General features: G+C 43.8%; 2 protein-coding genes across 2 annotated transcripts in view; one reads left to right on the forward strand and one right to left on the reverse strand.

The window, feature by feature from the left end:
- The first annotated feature begins 24 nt into the window (after positions 1-24).
- LOC127014400 (TRPM8 channel-associated factor 2-like) overlaps positions 25-25,601 on the forward strand; it is a 45,875-nt gene continuing 20,298 nt past the window's right edge. Inside the window, 1 exon segment of the mRNA XM_050893769.1 lies at positions 25-49. The gene's annotated coding sequence lies outside the window, so the exon portion shown is untranslated.
- Positions 1,752-21,657, reverse strand: FKBP4 (FKBP prolyl isomerase 4). The gene is made up of 10 exons (XM_050893781.1): positions 21,247-21,657; positions 17,344-17,488; positions 15,932-16,074; positions 11,386-11,506; positions 10,691-10,847; positions 9,741-9,831; positions 9,311-9,394; positions 8,403-8,588; positions 7,623-7,862; positions 1,752-3,546 (listed from the first exon to the last, which is right to left on the reverse strand). Exons 1-10 carry the CDS (start codon positions 21,328-21,330, stop codon positions 3,448-3,450), a joined length of 1,350 nt encoding a protein of 449 aa, XP_050749738.1. The 5' UTR covers positions 21,331-21,657; the 3' UTR covers positions 1,752-3,447.

The raw sequence follows: 25,601 nt of genomic DNA on the forward strand, positions 1-25,601 counted from the left end.
GCCGGCCGCCAGGCTGAAGCGACGGGGGGGGACGACGGCGGCTCCGCAGGTACAAATGCAGCCGGGGCGCGGAGGCGCAAAGCGCGCGCGCGCGCGAGAGCGAGGGAGAGGGAGAGGGAGAGGGAGGGGATCACGTGAGGGCGGGGTGGGGCGGGAGGCTCCCGGCAGGGGCGTCCGCGAGGGTGGGGCGGGGCCGGGGCGGCCGCGGGGGCGGGGCTCGCGGCGCCGCGCTCCTGCCGAGGCCTCTCAGCGCGACCGTTCGTCGCGCGCGGGGCGCCCCGCCCCGCCCCCGGTTTTCAGCGGCAGACGCGGGCGTTCAGCGCGGAAGCGTCCCGGAGCCGTCGGGCAGCGGCGAAGGCCGGGGCGAGGGGAAGGGCCAGCCCAGCCTCACGCTCCGAGTTTGGAAACGCGCCTTTCGCCTTTGCGCTCTGGGCAGCCGGGCCTGCGGCTGCTCTGCCGACCGACCGCCGCGGCGGGCCGCCCGTCTGTCCAGCAGAGCGAGCGCCCGACCGCTCGCCCTGTTACCTGGTCTCGGGCGGCGCCGCTTGCCAAGCGGCAACAGCGGGCAGAGAGACGACTCCCGCGCCCGCGGCCGGGAGCCTGGCTGCCGTTTTACATGATCCAGCTCGTCCTAACAGCGAAACCGCTTCCCTACCGCCTTCCGCAAACGAGCTGTTTAATTCCTGGTCAGATCCAAGGGCACGGTCACACATGGGACAGCACTGAGCGGTTCCCCTCGTGCTTCTGTCACGGGTTGGGCAAAGATCGGCTGTTCCCACTTTCAGATGATAGCGAACTGGGACACTTCTGTTACTTTAAAGATACCATGCAACTATTAGAAGAGTAGCACACAGGATGAAGGATTTATAAATTGAGACAGATGTGTGCAGTTTACAAAGTCAGTATTGTAATTGTTTATTTTAAGCATTTTTCTATAAGAACATAATAGTTTATATTTGAAGTTTACATGCATGACCTCACTTATAAACACTAGTATGCCATCTTCTGCTGGCAACTAGACCCATTTTTAAAGACAGCATGGAACCTCCTTTCAGCTGCCTGAATAGGGTCTGTTTAGTGTCCTTAGTAGATTTACATTCTTCAACATTTCGTAGTTATGTAGTTACAATGAGGCAAAATGGTAATTTCAAGATTGCTCACACTTAACATATCCACCATTGACTCTAGGAATTTTTTAGATGCTCTACAGAAATAATCTCACTTTTTGCTTTCAAAAACATGTTGAAGAACTGTCATCCCTGTGGCAGATTTTTGAAAACTGTTGTTCAAGAATTAAAAATTTATCATTAGGACTTGGCCCTATGCTTACTTTCACAGCAACAACAGTTTCAGCCACAGAGGCTCGTTTTTCCAGTAATAATTCCCAACAAATCAAGGAATTTCCTTGCTGGAGAAAAAGAACTCTTGCTTGGCATTCCTGCTCCCCTTACTGTTCTTCTGTGTCTGGAAATCCCCTGTTGTAACTTCAGTTGACAGACATTCTTCGTACCTTGCTGTAACCTGTCTGTAACATTCCCCTTAGAGGTAGTCGTGCTTTGGTGCTAGGTCAGAGTTTTCACATACACAGGGCTGATACTATCGAGAGTCAGAACTCATGAAAAGCACCCGCATTACCTGGCAACGCTAAGATTTTGCTAAGCAAATCAAATCAGCGTTTCCTTAAACATGATGACCTACTAAGCACTTTATCCTGCCTCTTCTCCTATCCCTCCCCCACCCCACTGAAGCTCAGGGCATTGCCACACAACACAGAGAGCAGTGCGGTTCACAGCTCCCTAAGCTAGCTCCAACCCAGCAGCAGGTGGTGAAGTTTTTGTCTTGGGCCTGGGGACAGGACAGCATGTCAAACAGGCCTTACCACTTTGGTGACAGTTCAGTTACACAGCTGCCAGGCCCAAGCTGGCGCTCCTGCAGGGGCACTGGCAACTTCCTGGCCTTCAAGAACCTCATGAATAAGTGCTTACACAGTACTTCTGTCTCAGCAGAGGAGACCAGGAATTCAAACTAAGATTTCAGACATCATTCATGTTAAAACAGGGATACTCTCTGCAATATACACACAATTCCAGCCCATCCCATGCCATGCAAAGACAAGACATCTTTCTCACTGCAAAAAATCCATTTTGTATCTGAAAGGAACAGATCATCTACCTTCCTCCTGCAGAGCAGGCAAAAAAGTGTCCCTGCTGCTAGAGGGGCTCAGAACAGGACAGTGGAGATGCTGAATTTAACACTGCATAACAGGATAAATGGAGAAGATGAGTTGGAGTACTATGTGCCATGCCTGCAGACAAGCAAAAACCCCACCCCAACAAAAAGCCCACACAAAACCTGAAAGCACAGCCACCCCCGAACAAGACACACAGCATACTACAGAATGAAGCAGAATATCAAGTAATAGATTCTTGTTAGATGGGGATAAGCAGACGTTAGAATCACTCGGAAGTCTGTAGTTCATTAGGATTTAGAAGTATTTGTAATGTGTTAAACCATTATCACCTATTTTCTCTTCAAAGCCAGTCACTTTCAGGTACAAATAAATGGTTTTTTTCTGGTCCAGTTTTACAATGTGGAAGGTGAAGAGGAAGGTAGCAATATGAACAGAAAATAAGCTCTATGCATAGGTTACAGGCTTGCTTTTTGTACAATTTTCAGCAACATATTTTTTCCTTTTGCAAATATATGGGTAAATACCATTATCGACTATTGTGGGAATTTTCTATGGCAATGAACAAACAACACAAAAATAATCAGATACTGTGGCTACTGTACAGCTATGTGGATGAGAAAACGCTGAATGACCAAAAGACCGTAAATTCTCTTAATTCTGTGAAAATTCCAATAAAAACCCACAAAAAGTTCTGTTTTCTTGAGTTTAATTAGAGCTTTATTACTTAAGCTGTGACTTCACAGTCTTCACCTTCAGCAGTTTGCAAAGAGGAGGCATACAAGAAAGGTTACAACACTTAATGGAAGGGACTCCCTACTGAACAAGGGGGAAGCGGGCAATGCCAAGGCAGAACTGGGAGCGCCAATTTGTTCTCAAGTCTCATGTGAGGACTCCTGGAAAAGGCTGATTACTTGAAAGAAATCAAGGAAATAAATTTAGGAAGCAGAACCTGGGATTAAAGTGAGCTGGAACCAGAGACAAACACCAATGGCAAAATGCAAATAAACCAAGCAGAGTAAATCCAGACAGAACCCAAACAGTAACAGAGGCTGAATGAATAAATAAAGTCTCTAGGATTAAACGAGATTTATGCTGCCACTCAGCTTCTTCAACAGACATATAGAGCTGTAAGTGACTGTGGCATGGTGGCTTCAGCCTCTGCTCCCCTGAAGCCACTGTCCAACCAGGTAGAAAAATAAAGGTTTAATTCACTGGAAATTCTTTCATTTACAAAACTAATGGAATAGGGTTTGTTTTTATGCTTCTGTGTCAACTTCCGATTTATCTTCAACTCCATTCTGCTCATCTTTCATTTCTGCATCTTCAGTGTGGCTAGTCTGAAGAGTAGCAGCTGACTAAATAGAGACACAAAGAAAATATATTGCTTTGTTATACAAAATTGCTAGCATTTGCAAACAATACCACAAACATTATTTGATTCTTATCACTAGGATACCTGGTCTCCCTGCAAGACCGAATTAAGATGTTAGGACCTTCAGCCAAGAGAAACCAAAAATTTCTTTGCATTTTTTCTGCATCTAAGAAACCAGAAGCAGTTTAGAGGAAGCTGAGAAATAACACTGGTGTTAGATGGTTATAATTCATAACATGGCGTGCACATGCTTACCACATAGAAGAAAGTGTTCTTCCACAAACTGAAATTCATTTAAGAAGCTTCTAAACAGAACTGCTTTTGTCCTGCTTCCATTTCAATGTGATTCAATTTCAGCAATTCCTATACCCTGCCCCCACCCCCAACTTGTATGAGGCACACCTGAACTCAAGATATGAAGAAATATCTTTGTTGGACAACTCGTTTCATGAAGAGTAACTTCAACTCGACAACAGTCACTTGGATGTACTCTGTAAGACCTTAGCTGGAAGAAAATCTAATCTGACAAGGTGGCTGCCCTAAAAGCCCTCTCGTTGCTGTATCTTCCAGTCCACATAAAAAGGTGTGGAAGGCAGAGAGCCATGTGGTAAGGGTCCGAGGTCAGTTTTTGCAACAGGACATAACCAGCACATCCTGACCTTGCAATAATTTTCACACACAATAAAGGGAGGTAGAAATGTCTTGTCCTCCTCATCTCAAAAGATAGTGCAATGAAATTGCTATTCCACCTGTCAGCCTAGCACCCTGAACCATCTGTTTTATTATCAGGTTAGATGAGAACCAAGTAAGAACAAACAAGGACATGCACTGTTGGGGGAGTGGAATAGGAGGGGGAAAAGGGGCAGAATCCTTAAACTAAAATATTCCATCAACTCAGCTGCAACAAGAAACCACAGCTAAAGAACATCCAGGCATCAAAGGTCAACCTTTCATCCTTAGAAGCATTCTGTGAAGCACATGAGAGTGAAGTCCTCTCTCCACAGAAATCTGTTAGCTAGCAATCCTGGGCCTAAGATAAAGTGATAAAGATCCTGACCTTTAAAAATTCACACTTTACATATGTGAACTATTTGAATTCATGAACTACTGATGCAAGAGTGGCTGTCAAACTTCAACAGACCGTAAGATATGCAGATGTCAGGAATTTCAGAACTATAGTCCAAGCTGCCTTCTTAGCAGTCAGAAGACATTTGGTAAACAAACCCTCTTCTCCAGAACTCTTGAACTTCTCCCGCCACCACCAACAGAGAAACTATTGGAGCTAGAGTAAAGCAACATGATAAATGAATTAACAGGAAAACATGTTTTCTTGCAAGAAAAATCCCCAAGCCTGACCTGGGGAGTAAGTGTCCTTTGTTTACCATTCTGTGTTCCACCGATCCCTTTTCATATAAAACCACATCAATTTGAAGTAGACCAGATGGCTCCAAGAAAAAACAATGTAAACACATGCACATTCCCAAGATCATCTAACTATTGAGAAGAATGAACCGGGCCAACAGCATCCTGGCCTGTATCAGAAATAGTGTGACCAGGAGGACTAGGGAAGTGATCGTCCCCCTGTACTCGGCACTGGTGAGGCCACACCTCAAATACTGTATTCAGTTTTGGGCCCCTCACTGCAAGAAAGACATTGAGGTGCTGGAGTGTGTCCAAAGAAGGGCAATGAAGCTGGTGAAGGGTCTAGAGAACAAGTCTTATGAGGAGCAGCTGAGGGAACTGGGGTTGTTTAGTCTGGAGAACAGGAGGCTCAGGGGAGACCTTACTGCTCTCTACAACTACCTAAAAGGAGGTTGTAGCAAGGTGAGTGTCAGTCTCTTCTCCCAAGTAACAAGTGATAGGACAAGAGGAAACGGCCTCAAGTTGCACCAGGGGAGGTTTAGATTGATTATTAGGAAAAATTTCTTCACCAGAAGGGTTATCAAACACTGGAGGAGGCTGCCCAGGGAAGTGGTTGACTCATCATCCCTGGAGGTATTTAAAGACATGTAGATGTGGTGCTTAGGGACATGGTTTAGTGGTGGACTTGGCAGTGTTAGGTTTATGGTTGGACTCAATGATCTTAAGGGTGTTTTCCAACCTAAATGATTCTATGACTCTCTAAGCTGATTCTGCCCGAAGTAGATGGGAAAACTGGAACTAAGTGCCAGGTCTTTGCAATATCCCAGTCTGCAACGTAAAGACTGTGAGTCTGCCTTTTGCCAAGAATACGCCTCTACCGTCTGTCTGTCTTAGGGGCTGAGGTGTACATTTTGAAAAGCATGAAGGCAGCCCTTTTGTACTATTACTGAGTATAGCTTGTTTCAGCAATCCACTCTTCCTCTCTGACCAGCAGATCTTGCCGTGTCCCACACCTAGTGGAGGAAGCCAGATTCCCAGCAGCTGTGCTAGCTGAAAGGAACCTACACAGCAGAGCCTGACAGCTGCAATTAAAACCTGCCAGTTCAAAAGTGAAGATGCCCAACAGTGAAGTAGTTCTAGTTTAGCTGCTGTATCTTTATCTTCCTGAGATTTTTCATTAAAGCCTACCAAAAATTAAGGTATTGCGTGGCTATATGTGACAATGCCTAAAAGGACAGAATACTTTCTTCCAGGCTCCGATAAGCAAGGACTGTTGACAACAGTCAACATGCTTTAGCCAGATACATAACTACATGGACAATGACACTTTCCTTGCAGAATCAGTGGGGAATGTCTGCATTTATGTGTTTGTTTACACTCCTCCATGAGAAGCTGAACCAAATCCACAGTACTACTGCTACTCTTTGAAGAGAAAAAAAAACACCAAAAAAACCCCACACAACCAAAAACCCACAAACAGAATAGCTTACCCACCAAACCATCCAATTAGGGGTGATTACTCTATGCTTACTATATGACTACTTCAGCAGAGTAAGAGATGAAGAATGGAATACATCTCCCATTGTCTCTGGGAGATAAACTGATTTCAGATCTATCTCATTTTGAAAGGCTGGGGGAAGGGGAGAAAGAGAGGTTTGTGAAGTGTTTCATGTAGGAAATTGTCAGCTGACAGTCTGAGATGGCTGAATTGTCAGGATACACTCATCTGAGGACAGTGGGCCCCTGGACAGACTCACTGACACACTTAACCACAGGAAATTGACATACCAGTATCTGACAAGTTTTTAGATTCTCCATGCATATTCTGGGAAGGTGGACACAAAGATCTGTGAAAATAACCTCACAAGATGCAAGCTTCTGCACTCCCCCATGTTACTGAGAAAATTTGAGTCTGACACAAATCCCAGATTTGCCTTGGAAGTTACAGGTTTACCTAGTCCTTCTGGACCATCGGATTTAAGGAAAACAAACAGAACATTTTCTTAGGATACGTGATTCTCACCAGTAACTTTGAATGTTTCTTGCTAGCTGATACAACCATGTAATAACCTGGATTCAAATATTGCCATTGTTAACTGAACTAGTATTTACTAAAATTCTAGTGAAAGCTTAGTAGGAAAACCATCCATACAGTAGAATAATGAATCTTCTGACAGTCTGAATTCTGACACTTCGAATTCTGACACGTCATAATCAATCTATGACATTTGAGATGGAGAGCATCAACCACATCTTAATGTCTCCATGAGAAGCAAGATAGTGCTGAGCACTAGCTGTATGATAAACATAAGGTCTCAGTAGATGGGCCACCCAGGCACTAGAACAGACTGTTCTTTTAGAATGATCAGTTCAAGGAGAATAGGTGCTTTCTTCAGTTCTTAAATGTTACCATGTTTGCATCTCATCACTTCTGATTAACACTGGTCTGTTGCAAAATCAGTTGAAATAAGTAAAAGCATTCTGTGCAATCCTTGGTACTGCTAGTTGTCTTGTTCAAACAAGATGGCCTAATTGTTTTGACTGTTGGCTATTTCCAGTTTTCTCCCCCCAGAGGAAGCTACTTGAGTGTTCTCCCACTATATTTATCTGTACTAAGAAGCAAGCTGAATACCTAAAACACTATGCCTTGTCTAACACATGACACCACCTCTTGTCTTCTGGAGTAGTGTTACTTACCTTTAACTCTTTGTCTGCAAGCCTTTGGAACATGTTGGCATACATCTTTTTCTCTTTCTCATGCTGCTCCCGTATTTTTTGCTGACAAGCTACCAGTTGCACTTTAGCAGCTTTGTTACTTGGATAAAGTTGTATCACTTTCTGGAAATCTCCCCGGGCCAATTCAAAGTCATTGACAGCCAAGTGTGCTTCTCCACGCCGGAAGAGGCCTTTTTCGTTGTTGCTATCCAATTCAAGGGCCTGCGTTAAAAAAAAAACAAAACAAAACCAAACCACATTCAAGAATAATTTTTCTTTTTTTAAAATAATATGCAGTCAGAACACCAGAGACTGCTAGAAATGTACCTTCTGATGTAGAATTATGAGTCTTGTCAGGGCTTACTAATAAGGTGAGTTAAATACAGTAAAAGTAAGTAAAAAGAGGACTGAATATAGTAGGCTATTTGACAGAGAACCAGCAAGTCTAAGATTTAGTCCTGGCTCTATTCCAGCTCTTTGAAGGACCTCTGCCAACATGACTACCTTCACCACATCTCAGTGTTTCTAATTTCTAAATACTTGAATATTCTCAATGTAGCACAAGTTAGTAAAAGATATGCAAGGACAATAATTATGGAAATAACCTGTTGGATATTTTTACATTGTGTATTCAGTAGTACCCAACTGCCAGCTGATAAGAAAGGCCAAACACCACATGGCCTGGTATCCCTCAAATTGTTAAAGCAAGAGATGAGCTGTCAGATTGCTTGTGCAGCTTAAGAATAAATAAACCCTTACTACCTTGTTGCAGTTCTCCAAAGCCTGGGAGTATTCCTTCAGCTTGAGATGGCACATAGCTAGATTAAGGTGGGCAGCAAGCCTCAAGCTTTTGGCTTTCGTATCCTCCTCATCAGAGAGTCCTGATTCATGCTCCAGCCATGACACAATCTTCTTATACTGTAATGCTGCCCGTTTGTATTTCCCCTCCTGTAAACAAGGCAGTTCAATTATCACACAGCTCATCATAGTAACTTTTATCTCCCTCTTGCCCCTTCTGCATACCTTGAGCAATAGATCTGAAAAAATAATTCAATCAGAAAATAACTTCTATCATCAAAAATATACTACTTCTGAAAGCCATTCCTGCATAGGATCAGAAAATCTTTATGAATACCTACTGGTTCCCCCACTAAAGCTAGGGGTATAGGCCAGCATTGATACTTCACTCTCAAGTCCCACGTTATATTCAACTTTTGATACAAAAGAAGGAAGATGGGGCATTTTCAAAACAGCACAACTATTGCTGTGTCATGAAGATAATGGGAAAGTCTGCCTTTAGCTGGTCAAATGGTTTGAAACAGCTTCTCCACACATCTCTACCCAAATGAATGTTGTTCATTCACAGCACTATCCCACAGCAGGAACTTAAATACTGTAACCTTGCTACTATTCAATGTATGCCCCAAAGTTATCTGTAGGTACAGCAAACAGCTCTGACAGAGAGAACTCCCTACAGAGTTAGTTCTTTGGATATTCCAACTCTGAGGCGCTTTTTGTTTTTTTAAGACACCTTCCCCTCCAGTCCTCCCTGTAAAACACCACAGAGAATACCATGAACACCACTCTGGAATGACAGCAGCTGTAATCATCATTATCAGCTCATGACATGGGCTAAGAAATGCTATTATTACTTGGGGACTGTAACATACCTTGAAGTACTGAGTGCCTCTCTCCTTCACAATGCAGCTTTGTTCCAGCTTCTCATCTGTGTTCATTTCCCAAGACTCCTTAGCCTACACAAACAGGAACAGTTCAAGTCAATGATACAATTTCTGGGGAAACCAAGTGGCTATGCTGCTTCCCACTAACAGTATGGTAGAGATAGGTTTGGCAAAGCAGAGTTTTGCACTGCTACTGGAAACTGGGCTAGAGCAGGAGAGACACTGATGGCAACAGACGGGGATACAGTAAGAACAAGGACAATTTCAGCCAAGAGCTCCCAGCATGTCATCATCTCTGACAACAGTGGCTTCCCTATTTCAGATCAATGTTCAAGGATTCCATCGTCCTTGTTTAAGCTGCACTCACACTTCTTTTCCCACCTCCCAATCTCTTTGGGACTTCATCTCTCGTTCCTACCTTTTCAAAACTTTTGAGTTTCACTTCATACTGTAGCTCTGCATCTGGAGGGATCTGAAACTTCTCCTTTCCAGCACTTCCAAAACCATAGCTGTAAGATTGGGGGGGATGAGGTGAGGAAAAGAAACAAAAACAAACAAACAAGTTCCAAAACTATCCAGCCAGCCATATTAGCTACATAGGAAGCTGGAGGCAAAAACTCCATACAAATGTGGGATGCCTATACAGCATTATTACAAGACATAAAGGCTTGAAGAATTCTGGGTAGTATTCTAAAATTAGCAAGCACGAGGTACAAGAAAGCTGGAGAAACCTGGAGTTAATTTCATTTATCTCTAGGTTACCAGTTCCTATTTTTTTTTTTTTAAGCTTATATGAAGGAAAAGCAAGTTCTCTCTCCATCAAGGAAAAAAAAAAAAACTTTCAAGTTATACACAGCTTGCTTTATATTCATGGTCTGAGATTGAATGTTTCTTTCAGAGCACCTGTATTTTAGTACTATTCTCAGAGGAGCAAAGACAACAATAAATACAGAGATTAAGTGAACAGCTGTATACTTAACATACTGCCAATCAGCTGATAAATAGTAAATGCCTATAGAAAGGTTCTGCACTGTAACTCCAGTAAGAAGCTGCATATTAGCAGGAAAACGCTGAAGATCAGATTGCTTTGCTTTTCTTCTCCTGTCAGGTTCAGTGCCAGTTTAAAAAACTTAATATTCACTGAGATCAACACTATAGAGACTTAAGTAAATTTCTTTTGGAGTGCTACTACTTCATAACCAAGTGGCAAAGCAATCTTAGCTTCATACTTCTCATACACCAAACTTTTGGGGATGATCAAGTTTTTACTACAGCACTGAAAAAAGCTGAAAAGCATTATAACAAAACAATTCTTGCCAACTGCTTAGTATAAGCCCTTCAAGTATCAAAAGATCAGAAACAGCATACTTGGGTTTGAGATAGAACACAGATTCCTCCGATTTCTCCATTTTTTGAATTGCTTTCTCCAGACCATGAGGAAGATCATAGTTGTCACCTTCTCCAATCTCAAACCGCAATTCCCGCCTGTCAAAAACACGATCTCCACATCGGCCTTCAAACTGGACTGGTAACAAAAAACAGAACAACCCAGAGAAAAATCAGAAGATATCTATGTATGGTAAGGGGCAGGTAGCACAGGTAATACAGGGAGTGCCAAAGTCTCCTCCTAAACAGTCTTCTCTTTTAACAGCTACCTATGCATGGTGGCTACTGGCAGCAAATACAATTTCTGCTGCTAAACTAAATAAACCCCTTTTTTTTGTTCTTCCATGTATTTTTTTTTTTTTCACTCCAGCAAGTGCCAGAACTACTTCCCCTCTTGTTCCTCAGCAAATGGAAATACTTCATTAGACTCATCTACCTTTTGTCATCAGATAAGCACTTTATCAGATTCAGCATGTCTGGAGAACACAGTTGCTGCTGGAAAATTTAAACCTCGCTAGAAGTAAGAGCATGAAAGCTTACTCTAGGTTGTTAAGTTACTTGGTAAAGGAAAGAGAAGCCACATATTCCTCTCTCTCAGAGCAAGGAGCTGTAGATTGGGAAAAAGGTTCTGCCCTCCCACACGGTAAACCCATTTACAATTTGTGTAACATACTTACTCTCTACAAGTGCACCCTCATTGGGCTTGGAGTAGCCTTCCCCTTTTTTACGGATTCTTCGGATGATGCCACCATCTTCATCATCAGTGAGGTCCTCCCCCTTGAACTCAAAAAGTTCTATCTGTGGAGGGAAGAAAAGCTTTGTATTTATTCTCATCACATCAATTCAGTAACTCACAGAATTTGTTCTCCAGAGATCTTTGAAACTACAGCTGTTCAGGAAGCCACTATCTTAGTTAATGTCCTGTAAGATACTAGATAGCCAAGGGTATGAAGATGCTGTATTCAGTAGATACTGGATAGAAACCTGCTGAAGAGTTTCAGATTATATTCAGGCCTTTTTCAGCTTTTTTCTCTAGCAATCTTGGTATCCCACAAATTAGATCCCTTAGTTGGAAGGGCTGTGAACCTGGCTTCCGAATAGTTTACATGAGCCACAATGCTTTGGGACTACTGCAAAAAAAGATTCTATTGGCTTCTTCAATAGTATTTTTGCTAATGTCTGCAGGCAGAAGTATGGATAGTGGGTTTTGGGCTTGAGGTTTTGTTTGGTTTTTTTAATATGAGGGAAAAATACCTTTGAACACATTAAGCCAGGAATAATTTGCTCTCGGCTGCCACTTTGCAGTGCTACCACACTGATCAACAGCTGTCACACCCTCTTACTCTACAGTTGAGTAGAATCACCAGTAGTGTCACTACATCCAAGGGCCAGGGAGGTTTTTAAGTAATGCAAGGACAAAAGGAGCAGGAAAATTAAATATAAAGATGCAATCCTTATCCTTAAGTCCTGATTATACCCTTAATTCCATCTATGGTCAAATTCAGATCAACTTTAAAGTGCTTGGAATGGAGCCCAAACTGGTTCCAAAAGCTTGTCCTGCAATATTAAAACAAATTCAAGAGTATCTTTTCAGACTTCAGCTATTCCCCATTTCTTCATCCTCCTACTCTTGTGCCACAGGACAATAGTTTCAAAACTTCTGTGTCATTCTCCCTCGCGTGCCTGGTTCTCTTCTTACTCATTACATTTTCCCCTCTAGTCTTGCCTTATCATTGTGTATTGTGGGAGCATTTCAGAAAAAAATTATGTCCCAAAGAATGGTAAGACAATAAAACCGTGACCTGACCCACCTTTAATTTAAACTTGTTGCTGCAACAAATTGTTTAGAATTTTTAAGAGCTGGTGTTAATGTAGGAGATAACTATCCAGCCTGAATCTTCACATGCCCTCCCAAGTCTCTAATGCAAATCATAGTTTGAAGTGGGAGTACCATGACAAGATGGAAAAATAGTCTAGTCACAAAAGAAATTTGTTGTTGCTGCTATGAAATTAAGAAAAAAATATTTTGCTATCCTATGTTTGAGTAAAACAATAGTAAAAACAGCACTAAAGAGCAAGCCATTATAATCAGCATCATTTAGACTAAGTACCTCATTTTAAAAAAAGAGTTCAGGGCTAATGCTGTGGAGGTTCACGACACTGGACTTAAGACAGCTGGAATGCAAAAGCAACTGAATATTCACCAGCACAAAGAATACTTCCACTTTGTATTTTGACAGATACCTAGTAACAAATAACATTCTGGTCTTTCTCTTCAGTCTGTCTGAAACAAGCTAAGTTATTCCAGAACATCCCACTGATGACCATACAGGTTTCCTCATTTTTTTTTTTTTTTTTTTTTTTAACCTGAACAACAGTATTCTATGGAAGAATCTATCTATTCATATTGCTCAGCAAAAGCAATAATGAGGAAGGAAAAAATCAAAAACAAAACCAAAAACCAAAAATCCAAACCATAAGATATCCATTATTTCAGGCCATAACCAAATGCTGACGTGGTGATGACAGAGCTACAAAATCTTTTAACGTAAGTTTTAGAGGACCCTTTTTAAGGCAACTCGTACAAATTTTGGTATGGTGATGGCACTTGCAAAGGAACCATGCTGACATTGTTCTAAATAATAAAAAGGAAACAAAGGAGCAAGACTAAAGAAAGTGGAAACTTAAGAGATTTTAAGTGCCTGAGAGTCATACTAGGCAGAAATCACTCCTACCTAATAAAACTTACGAAAACTTTCTGGATCTAGGTTCCACCCCACCCCTCCAATTCACTGCTTATTTGTTGTAGCCAGTCATCTGCAGGCCATTTTGTTAGGGAAGCACAAAACCATCATAGGCAGCTTCAGTGCTTTTCTTTCTTTCTCCCTTTTCTCTTCTAACATTACTACTCAGGCAGGCATTAGGGGATATAAAGGGTCATGAATGAAACACTACTTTTATCTAAACAGTGCCTAGAAGATGGAGAGGTCAGACTGGCATCATTAAGAAAAATCTAGTGGGAAGTGAATAATCTGGATGACTGTATCAGACAGACTCAGCAGTACTGTGATGAAACAAATCCCATCTTGCAATTATTGCTTTTATTTATCAAAAGGTTAGGTATTATCTCTTGTTGCAGGACAACGATGTAGCATCCTGTGTACTACTGCTAAGCCCTTAAGAATGCTTTATTATGCTGCCAAGGTAGAAGGTCTTGAGCTTTGAGACACTGCGCATGGACAGTAAAAAGCAGAGAAGGTGAACATCTTCAGTAATTGCTACACTGAAGTTCTGTTTGTTTTTCTTCTTCCTCAACCAAAATGAAGTGAGCAGAAAAAGGCGGAAGGGTAGGGGGAAAAAAAAAACCCCAAACATTAGAGTTTGCATTTGAATCATGAGGTCAGAGCACAGTAAATGTGTGTTTTTATCTCCCCTTTCAATCCTGCCCTACATTACACTTAGCATCACACTCGCATTTGTGCAAAGCACACCACATTCCAGCATGTGTAGTTTGATCCAATATAAATAAGCCATGAGTATCTTCAGATTTATATATTAAAAAAATACTGTTTAAGAACAGCTTTACAAGATATTATTTTTCAACAGTCAACTGCAGAAATAATGGCATTAATTTTGATGTACTCGAAATGAGTAAGTTCTCATCACTTAGTGGCCTGGGATACCACCTGCTGGCAGTATTTTTTGAATCCTTCTGCACAAAATACATCTTTAATGCTATTACTCACAAGCTCATGGAAAAAAGAAATGTAAACACACTATCCAAATGTAATACAAATACAATATCCAACTATGTTTAGTTTACCCTTCTTAACAGATGCTCATTGTTTCCATTAAAATCTAAATAGGTAAAAACAGCTCATGGAGTAGAGACTAAAAGCCTCTCTCAGATATGATGATTAAACATTCATCTTGGAGCAATCATCAGAGCTTAAAAACTTTCCTTATGCCCCCAACGTAGGAGTCCATTCCATTGATTAAGTATTTTAGAATGAAGTAATTTTAAAAATCACACTTAAAAAGAGTCCATCTGCCTTCTCTCAGGTGCAATCGATTTTAAAGTATTTCTTGGAAAATTGAACTGTTTCAACAAGAATAAAAATATATCCTCCCAAAACACTGTTTAGACTGTTTGTCAGAGCATGCTCCAGGAACAGCTTTAATATCATCCTCTATGGAAAAATCAAACACAAGTCTCAGCATTCTGAGCAACTACTCTCACTACTGAAATAATACACAAGAGACAGCTGCTATTTCCACTCCTTTTTGGGAAGGGGTGGGGGGAAGATGCCTTAAAGATTACTAGGAAACAAATTCTGTCCTCTGCTGATGAGGTTGAGAAATACCCATGATAACTGGCTCCATGCTCACCAAGACACGCGTTCACCTCCGAGGAGACCAACTGTCCATGTGAATTGTAAAACTAGCATTACCCAGGCACCAAACTCAGGACTGCCGAATCTGTCACAGGGACCAAGCATGTACAAATGATTTATCAATGTAGCCTGGATCCACAGACAGACTTTGGTAATCAACAAGCAACCTGAATCCAAACTGTTCTTACGGTGCTTTAATGTGTATTAAAATGCTTAGCTCTACAGAAAACAGAGTTCATAGTTGCAGGGCTCTTCAAATACACTTTATATTCTAGCAGTTTATATGGGGTAATTATCTCTCTTCTCCCTCAAACAGCTTATAAAAGATTCTGTTAATGTTGCAAAGAAAACAAAAGAAAGTATGAAAAATATATTACTGAGGACATTAATTACTCTTTTTAAAGTTTAAACTTTATAATGTTTAACATAAGTATCATTACTTTGAGTCTTACAAAGTGGAAAGAGCATTAAAGATTTCATTTTTTCAACTACTTCAGAGTCTGCCACTGAGACAGTCTGCCCCCACCCTCCCGACCTGCACTCTCCTACAGCGAATCATTCCATAACTGTAAAATTAAAACTATGAACACTGGAAAACATTCAAGTATTTTAAAAACTCCAAAATAAGGGAACCTGAGCCATTGCAGATGAGTAGCAGCCAGACTAGAACTCTGTACTTTGCCCACACTAGCCTAATTGACCTTATTTTTCTCTTTAGAAACCTAACATTCCTGTTTTGAAAGGCTATTACATCACACATTTTCTACAGTGAAATATGATTTTTGTTTGTTTTTCAAGCCTACAGGTTTAATGACCATCTCTCACTTACCTCAAAAATCAGTGTAGCATTGGGAGGTATCTTTGGGGGGCTCCCAGCTGAGCCATAGGCGTATTCGGGTTTACATGTAATCCGACAGATTTCACCAACCTTCATAGTTGCCACAGCAATGTCCCATGCTTTGATCACCTCGCCTATACAAGTCAAATTTCAATCAAATCATTGCTAGGCATACATGAAAGGCATGATCAGCTGTGAAACTGGGCATCATCACTTTTAGTACAAAAGCTAAGACAGAGCAGAAATACTGAAAGACTTGTGCTCACTCTGATTTATGTACATCAGTTTTAACCCTAATCAAATTATAAAGTCACCTGGGGACCCAAATTTGGCTAAATTTCTTCATTCTAGGTGTAGTGATTCTTTTCCTCCCCTTAATTCCTCGCCTGTAGAGAATACAAGTCATCTGAACACAGACACGGGCTGAAGCATTTGGCACAATCTCAAGTGCGAGGAAATAACAATAAACTCTTCGAAGAGGAAGGTCATAGGGTGAGAGATTGCCTACTCGTATTTTGAAAACAATCCAGAACAACAGCCTTTTCTCTCTGTACTTTATCAGTTGGCAAAGAGCAGCACGAGTGGTAACTAAAAAGTTACACGCACTTGTAACAGAAAGGGGGAGGAAAGTAGGAGAAGTAGTATTCCTTCTAAAGCCAAAAGTGAATAGAACTTGGAACCTCAAGTAACAAAATCCTATCTCTTACTCATGCTCTCCTACTTGCTGCTCCTTTCAACTCCATCAAGCAGCCTTTCTATTAGTCTTGTATTAATAGGTACACTTCATATAATCTCAAATCTCAGTACACTGCAGAATCTATCTCCCAAATAAAAAAGCAGCAGGTAAGGAACTGCCAGGGAAAGCTCAGATTAAGTACAAGGATGTTTGGATTTTTGCATTCAAAAAATGAAGGCTCTTGATAACGAAGAGATGCACTGCTTCAAGATTCGTATTTGGGAACCTAGGGAAAAAGGGAGTACGTTTCATCATGCTGCAGCTGACAGCTGCCCCTGTGCACCCTGTCCCAGTATCTGGTCACAATTAAGTACTCCTGAATTTGAGTCTTTGCCAAAAAAAAAAAAAAAAAAAAAAAAAAATCAACAAAATGCACATTCTGGCTATTTAACTACCCTTTATCACTATGCTTCAGGGCAACTTTGCTCCCCTGGAGTGCTTTGTCTGAGGCCCGTGAATTGTTCAGCCGGCCTCATGAAGGGGCTACAGAGTTTTCTCATTCAGAAAAATCTCAAAGCCATTCTGATTGGGCCATTCTAAGAGAGTAAACCTTAAGCTCTGAAAACTAGTTTAAATAGCAACTTTAACATGGAAAGGAGTGACACATGCAAGGAAATCCCATCTCAATTATTACCAAAACTGATTAATACCAAACACAAGACATTACCTTTCCCCAAGTCAAATGAAAATTTGTCTCTCCTGTCCAGACTGGAGTCAAATTTCGTGCCATCAAGAAGCCATCCTGTGTAATGGACAGTCACTTTATCACCTATCATCGGAGACTCTGTCCCACTGCCTTCTCTCTTGATAACCTGAGAAAAACAGTAAGAAACATTATGATGATGAAAACTAAGTCTGCCTATTGGACATAATTCCATTTACTTAGATGCACGCGTTACCTTCAGTAGATAAAAGATTTGCAGGTTTACTTCATTTATCTGGAAATGGATTGACTATTCTGTCTACAGATTAGCAGTGTTGCAAATGCAGGAACCTCAAGATGGCTCTGCTGTGATATGAGAACTTAATTGGCAACAGTTGGCACCAGCTTACAGATCTCTGCATCTATAGTTAGCAATGTCACTTACCTTTCCTCAACAAGATTTTACACATTCTTGAAACTTAATCAGGTAAAGCATTAGGCAGGGTTTTTTTGCTTTATTCAAGTACTTTCCTCACCACCAGTCTATCATTACCCCTGAGTTCAGTGTCCTAGGTAAGGCATTTAAACAAGAAAACGAGCTGGTTCCCTCCATGCAAAGTCTATTCCAACATGTAATCTGAGATTACTCGAGTTAAACCAGACAGTTTAACAAAGGCTAACAGAATCTTGCCCCAGCACAGGTTAGTTCTAGCAGCCAACACAGTAACACTTAGGAATTATTATATTGTATTAATGTTGTCTCCCCACAACTCTGACATGGATTGCCAGCACCCTGATTTCATACAGCTGCAAGGATCTGATTTTCTTCTCAGGAGATTCCCCAGCCTAGCTAGCAAGACCAGTATCAACTAAATCTACACTATACAAAAAGCAAGATCGGCCAATCTCTCTTGGCGTTCATTTGAAATGTATGTAAAAATAGAGAATAATACTGACATATCTCATAGGGCAAGGATATGAAGCCTTGCCCATAACAGGATTCCTTAAGCTCAAATTCAAGTTTTCTCCAGTACTGACTGAAACCATCTAGCTCCGAGCCAAAGCTCTGCATTACTTTAGCTAGACAAAAGGGAACCAATGGAGGACCCTATTTGCTTGCATCTATAGAGATCTGGAAGACATACTGTTCATACAAGATAAACATTTATTCAAGGGCAGTTATACAGCAGTATGGATTTGTGTCCCTCCTTTAAAGAAAAGCTATAGAAGTGTCATGCTTCTATACCAATCGTGTTTCACTGAAGGAAGCAGACCCTTGGGAGTTTCCTTCTCAAATTTCAACTTCTTGCAACCAACCACTGTCAATCTCCTACTTTGCCTCCCACCATCCCTGCAACTGACTATGCGACAGAAATGCCAGCACCCTCCGCCCAAAGCCAAGGCAATGTGGACAGCTTCTGTCAGACTCTTAACAAACTGAAAGCACCTCACTGGATGCATTAAGGGGGGGGGGGGAACAGAAAAAATACTACCTGCTCAGTTTGCTAGGGAGAGAATGCTCAGTGTGAAAAGGGATGCTTGACCTCATAGAGCACATCATCATCCCCTTACCCTGCACCACCTCAGTGCTACAGCAGTTATTACCATTATAGAACTAATCTATTGATTTCTCCCCAAGGAAGGCAAAAATTCAAGCAACCACTATCACAGAGATGAGGTAACAGAGACATGAAAATAACGTGAATCTGGTAATCAACCTAAACTACACCATGCTTAGATATAGATTTAAAAAAATGGATCCAAACTAGTAATTTTAAAGCAGCCAATCTGAAGTCACTTTGAAATAATAACTGCATTTAATGGAAATTTACTAAGCTTTTCCAAATGCCATATTCTTGTAGTGTCATACCAAGTTATCCACCATGAAAGTAATGAGTATCTCATTTTCAGTATTTACATAATATTATTCTTTTGCATTTATTTCATTTTCAAGAGACTCGTTTCACTTTTTTCATATACTCAATATGGTAACCCTATTTTCCGTAAGGTTTACACTTCCCTTTCAGATGGAGAAACCTGATTTTTCTGTTCATATTGTGATTGCAAATATTTCTATTTCTAAACTTAAACACTTACACTAGAAATAGTGCAAGCACATTCAGCAATACCAGGTAAAAACCCCTGGATACTATTCTGATACAAAGCTAATGAACAAATAAAAAAACTCTCCTGGAATCAGTGCAATGATACCAGTACAAAATTGGTGTAGATTAGTTCAGAGTTAGACCCTCGACTTCAATGGGTGTATTCCGCACTCTGGCAATTACTAGAAAAATAAAGTCTATGAAGGCTGGACTTCATGACCTCTACAGTCTTTTGCCTCATCAATTCACAATCTCACCTTTTTTGAGGTTTTCACAACCTCAGTTCTTTTGCAAGTATTTTCTCCTCCCCTCCTTTTAAAAAATTGTTCTTAAAAAAAATCACCTGCTGCTTCTCCATCATCATAAGGTGGGTACTGTGTGGAGTAAGCAGACACTCACTGCCTTTTACCATGCTCAGGGATCCGAGATACGGGAGACCCGCAGGCAGCTTCCTGGGCAGCCATGCAGATGAGAACTCTAACCTGATACTGTGCTATGTCCAAAAAATAGAAACTCTCACCAAAGCATGTTAGCAGGAAACACGGGAAAGCAGACTATAGAAGCCAACCACACATCTTCAATCTGGTCCCTGATACCCCTCCTGAACTGGAGACAGCGCCTCTATGACAAACCCAGAATTTAAAGCCAGTCGGCTCCGAAGGTTAAAACCAGAATTTTGTCTTTGCTGTGGTGCCGCTTTTCTTCTTCTTAACACCGTAACTCTGAAATTTCACTGCGATTAAAAAATGCTTCCAGTGATCATCGAAGTTTTTAAGAGAGACTACAGAAGTTTCTAGAGATATGGAAATAGGAAATATCTGACAGAGGAAGTTAGTACAACTCCCCCTCATGGTATAAATTCTGCTACCCTTATCAACTGACTTCCCAGTACAAAAGGAAGAAGCCAGTCTACCGGCATTCTCACTACACAGCACAAACCACGACCGCAGCCAGGCCCGCAGCCAGCTCTGCCAACGACCTCACCTGCAGTTTGTCAATAGCTAGTTTGCGCGCTGAAGCTGAACCAACCGGCAGCCCTTCCGGCTCCTGCCGCCGGGGTGCATTTACATCAGGCCCACGTGTACAATGCACCATCTCAGGTCTGAGAGGCTGCTCGTACCAAGATGGAGAGCCCCATTTTCAGAGCCTTAAAGACAAGCAAAAGTAGGCAGCTTCAGCACTGCTTTGCACCAGCTGTGAGCGCATACCAAATGCACGTGCCCTACCGAGGCATCACCTTTAAATCCCAGCCTCCGAACACACGCTCGGGGGCGGACCCGGACCCCCCAGAACAAGCCGTGCGGGCAGAGCCGCACCCTGCGAGCCGGCTGGAGAGCCCACCCCAGCTTCGGGGAAAAGCCCGAATGCAGCGAGAAGCGCCTCTCCTCTCCACAGCCCCCCGTAACCCGGGGGTTTCCCAGCGGGCGGCCCGGGCTCCGGCGGACTCCGGCTCGCCCCAGCCGGGGCGAGGGGGGGGCGGGGAGCCGCCGGCAGCCCCGCGCCGCCGCCGCGTGGGAGCCCCTGCGGGCGGGCAGCGCGTGCGCGGCCGAGACGGCCTCCCGCCCTCCGCGCGCGCCGCTGCTAATGTTTAATCGCCAGGGCTGCGCAAGCCTAGCGGGCAGCCCGGTAACGGCCTTGTCCGCTTCCCCTCAGGGGACAAAACGGGCCCCGGCGGGGACAGGGCGCCCGGGTAGCGCCCGCTCGCAGGCGAGGAGGGACCGGCCCCCCCCCCCCCGCCGGCGCGCGGACCCCTCCCCACCGGCCTCCGAGCCAGCGCGGGGAGGTTGGGGACGGGGAGCGGCCGCCCGCAGCCGCAAGGTACCTTAAGGACGCCCTCATCCCGCTTGGGGGTGATGTCGGCCCCTTCCAAGGGAGCCCCGTCCGCTTTCATCTCCTCCGCCGTCATCCCGCCTGCCGCTGCCACCGCTGCGCAGGGAGGGCCGCCTCGCGGGGTCGGGTTCAGCACCAGCCTCCCGCCGGGCTGGGGCGAGCGCCTCGCTGCGCCTCCGGCTCCGAGCAGCGCGGGCGGGGGCGGGCGCCGCGCGCCTCCTTCCCTCTTGCCTTCGCCGCAGCGCCGGCCCCTGGTCGGCGGGGAGGAGGAAGGGGAGGGGAGAGGAGGAGGAGGAGGAGGGACCGAGAAGTTTCTAGAGAGGCAGGCAGGCTGCCGCAAAGCGCCCGGCCGTGCCAGGGGCCGGGGTGAAAGTGCGCGTTACCCCTGGGGCGGAGAGGCCATCGCCAGCGGGGCGGGGGGAGAGCAGCTGCCTGGCGGCGTTACACGGCCGGGGCGAAAAGGAGGAGGAAGAGGGCGAAGAGTTTACTCAGGAGAGGAGGGAGCGCGCGCTTTTACAGCGCTGGGCGCGCGGGGCAGGTGCGCCCACCTCTCGCAGGTGGTGCAGGGGGGCCCGGCCCGGCAGCGAGGAGGAGCCGCTGCGCCCTGCCCTGCCCTGGGAGAGTTTTACTCTAAGCGCAGCTTAGAGTAAAACTAACCCTCCTGCCACCTCAGTGTTAGCAGTCCTTTGCAGATGCGTGGGCTTGTTTTCTTTTTGCCCGCCACGTGAAAAGTGTTGGCAGCAAGCATGCAGCCCGGGGAGCTCGGGCATCCCTTGGCTTGCCGGGCTGGGGGATCCCGTTAGAAACCATGTGCTTGAAAACGGTTACCCTGGCCCAGGAAAGGTGAAGACATGCTTAGGGCACAGAGTGTAAGCTCTGTGGCTTGCCCGTCCGTATCCATTGGGGTAAGCAGCACCATTCTGTGCCTTGACCAGCTGCTGGAATATTTGGGGATGCATCAATAAAAAGAGATGCCCCCTCTGAATACCAAGAGCATTGGTGCAAGTGTGGAGGAATTATTAGACCAGGTTCTGGGCTTACTCAGCATCTGTACAAACCTCATGGGCTGCATGCTACTTTTGGCCAAATCATTTGCAACTTCCAGTGATGTAAAATCAGACCAGGACTTTGTCCATCATTTCGGGCATAAATAACTAAAGTAAAAGTGTTAAATGCGTTCAACCTTCCACTGCAACCCATTAACACTGTCTGCCCGGGCCGCCCCGCGCAGCTTTGCGCGCTCCCCACGTTGGGCGGCGTCTTCCCACAGCGCATTCCCGGCCCTTCTTTCCCCTCTCTTCTCCCGCTTTCCTGATGGGCCCTGGGCGGGCAGGCTGCCGCACAGCAGCCCTGCCTGCCTGCCTGCCCGCCTGCCTGCCGTTCTCCATCCTCCGCGCCGTCAGCTCCAAAGAAGAGCTGGGGCTGCACAGCCGCAGCCATATCTCGCACACCCCCGAGCGGCTGAGAAAAGGACAGACGCGTGCTTGTTGTGCGCCTTCTGCTTTTGCATCTTCAGCGTGATGTTTGATCCTTCGGTAACAAAACGTGTCACTGAAGGTAAAAGGAAGAAGGCTCACAGGCTGGTGTTCAGTGTTCCAGAGTTGCTTTTCCAAACCGCATTGGCCGTCTCAGGGCACGGGCCCATGCAATGCAGACCTCTAATTTCAGAAGGGGTCGCTGGAAAGGCTGCTGAAGGTTTGGCAGCCGTACATGAGATTGCTTTGTGAGTTGGCATGTTGCATCTGTCCTGACACTGCATGCAACCTGGAGTATAAAGCCGCATCTGTGCATAGTGTACAATGACTCCAGCAGCCTTAGGTTGCCTCTGCCAATGACAAAGGAAAGTAGTAGCAGAAGACCCTAAATAAAGAACCTGTAGTTACTTCAGCAGGTGGGTGTAAACTGCGCAATCTACAGGTTTCCCCTGAAAAAGAGCATGCTTTTCAACCCCAAGCAAACATACATTTTACTGCACATTCAAACAGAGCAAGTAGGGGGAAGGTGGACAGGGAAAGAAGGAACTGTGGTTTCTGGGTGCATTTGGTCTAGAAGCTTCTAGCTGCTGTCCATTTGCAGTTTAACTTGGATGCATTATTTGGTGGCAGATTAAATCTGTAGGAGGTACAAAGCTGGTTCTGTACGTAGACCCTAGACCCTGATACACTGAGGAACACAGAAGCATCTGAGCTGGTGCTGGTCCAGCAGGTCTAGCAGGTCTTGTTAGGGGAGGCACAGGAAAGACGTGGGAGATGATATACTTCTTCATCTGTCCCCTGACTAATGAGTGTGTATGGTACTGAATTTACATTGTCCAGTCAGCACTAACAACACACAAGTTCTCTGCACTCCCAATTCATTGGGTCTGACCTCTCTTTTCACCTAGACTTTCTAATAATAAACCAACTATATGTTGGCTTAAAATAAGTTTTTGCTGGTCATCTGCGTTATGTTTGGCAATGAAGTTTCTGTTTGGGACTAGTACTTTTTCAGATGTATGTTGTATACTTCATAATCCAGCATTTAAAAATTGCAGTATGTAGAAATGGTGCCAAATTAACTACAACTGCCAAACATGCTAGAACCAAGTTTACGAAAGTGATAAATAGTAAAAAGGAAAGGAGATCTTTTAGTGGACATCTCTTACAGGTGTTATATATTTCATGTATTTTCAGCCATTCCCTGTTTTCAGCATAGCAGTGCAACCTCTTACATAAGTAATTTAAATCCAGTACTGCAGGCTATGTCCCTTAGTAACTTTTCAGAGACTGCTTAGATACTGTTTAAGGGCCTCCCTTAGGGTGCAACAGGCAAAAGTTGAAAGCAGGCTGTATGTGGAGGGCTTTATGGAAAAGTGGGCAGAGATAGTAGAAAAAAGGCAGTGAGTGTTTTAGGTGATGTCAATGCCATAATGCTTTCGCTAGGGTATGTATGGGTGGAAGGCAGGTCAAAAGAGTCTCCCCTGTCTTTTAAGAATCATTTTAAGTCTCCTTTAAGGCATGTTTATAGTACCACAGCATTGGAAAGGAGCCTTAATGTTATGTCAGGCCTGTGTTCAGAAGATATACAGTAGAGACGATTTTGAAACTAAAGACAGTAATGAAGTGAGGTGGGGAGAATACAAAGGAAAGATTTCAGAACTTGATGGGTACACTTAGGAGAGGTGAAACTGAAAATTTTGGCAATAGCTTTCAGGCAGAGCGGAAGACAAGTGAGATGATTGCCTAAAATAGCAGAGAATAACGTGGGCAGTAAAATATCCTGAAAAACATCTGATTGCAGCAAGAGTCTGGAACAGCCTCGCAGGACATGAAGCCTATCTAAAACTGGTCTGCAACATGCTAGACTTATGAATAGGTTTATATAAAGACTTGCTAGAGATAACAAGGTTTGGACATAAAACATAAAAGATGGCGTAGGGCAACACAGCTCAGCTGTAGTTTTATTGACAGGTCCTGCACGGGCAAGGGCAGGACTCGAGGTGGCCTAGCCCATCAAGAAGGAAGGACCTTTGGGGTGCTGTCAAAGGGTCAACTTCCCGGTTATGTCATGGCTTGAGTCACTGCACTGTGTAGGTTGACCAAAGCCCCGCCATGACAGGCTGTGGGCTGGAGGTTCACTTGCCCAGTTGTGTGGATCGAGCTGGCACCACAGACTCACACGAACAGGGATAAGAAGAAGTGAGGAATGCACGTCTGCACAAGCTCAAAGATGATAATACGAGATAACAGCAAACAGAATAACCAAAATGGGAACGACCCTGAATATTCATTTGACGTGACGGAACACGAACTGAACCCAAGCTCATCATGAGCACTGGGTTCAGGATTGGCTTGAAAGGGCTGAGCATGGGGCGTAAGAAAGGAATAAAGACAGAAGCCACACACTCTGTGTTGACTTGGATTCACCGCTAGCTGGCAGACGGACCGACAGCCGAGCCATCGGCAGGGACGCCCCTGATGCCAACTGCCAGGGAAGACAAGATTCCACCCAGCATGGCTCGAGTGTGGTGAGGACATTCCTGGGGAAATTAATACCGGAGGGATAGCTTGTAGGACATGGGCGAGAGCGATAATTTGTGCATCCATGCTATTTGAAATAAGGCCTTAAAACATCGATTGATTGTAAATATCTATCTAGCTGCAGTAACAAAGAACTAAGTAAACTTGTTACTTCTTTTTACTTGGCATATATTTCTTCTGAGTGATTGCTTGGTTAGTCTCAGAATCCAAAAGAAACCCCAGATGCTCCTCTGTTGGTATGTCACACTTATACTGAGTTGGAAAAGAATACGGTTTAAGAGATCAGAGATTGCTTGTAATACTTCTGCTTGTTGCATTACAAAATATA

The sequence above is a fragment of the Gymnogyps californianus genome, chromosome 1, assembly GCF_018139145.2.
Source record: "Gymnogyps californianus isolate 813 chromosome 1, ASM1813914v2, whole genome shotgun sequence".
Classification (NCBI taxonomy): domain Eukaryota; kingdom Metazoa; phylum Chordata; class Aves; order Accipitriformes; family Cathartidae; genus Gymnogyps; species Gymnogyps californianus.

Excerpts from the sequence above, each read along its gene's own strand:
- FKBP4 (XM_050893781.1), bottom strand. The coding sequence starts at position 21,330 with ATGACGGCGGAGGAGATGAAAGCGGACGGGGCTCCCTTGGAAGGGGCC. Across the intron at positions 10,848-11,385 it reads TGAGGGTGCACTTGTAGAGA|TCCAGTTTGAAGGCCGATGT; the intron begins GTAAGTATGTTA and ends TTTTGTTACCAG. Across the intron at positions 9,832-10,690 it reads GTGTTCTATCTCAAACCCAA|CTATGGTTTTGGAAGTGCTG; the intron begins GTATGCTGTTTC and ends CCAATCTTACAG.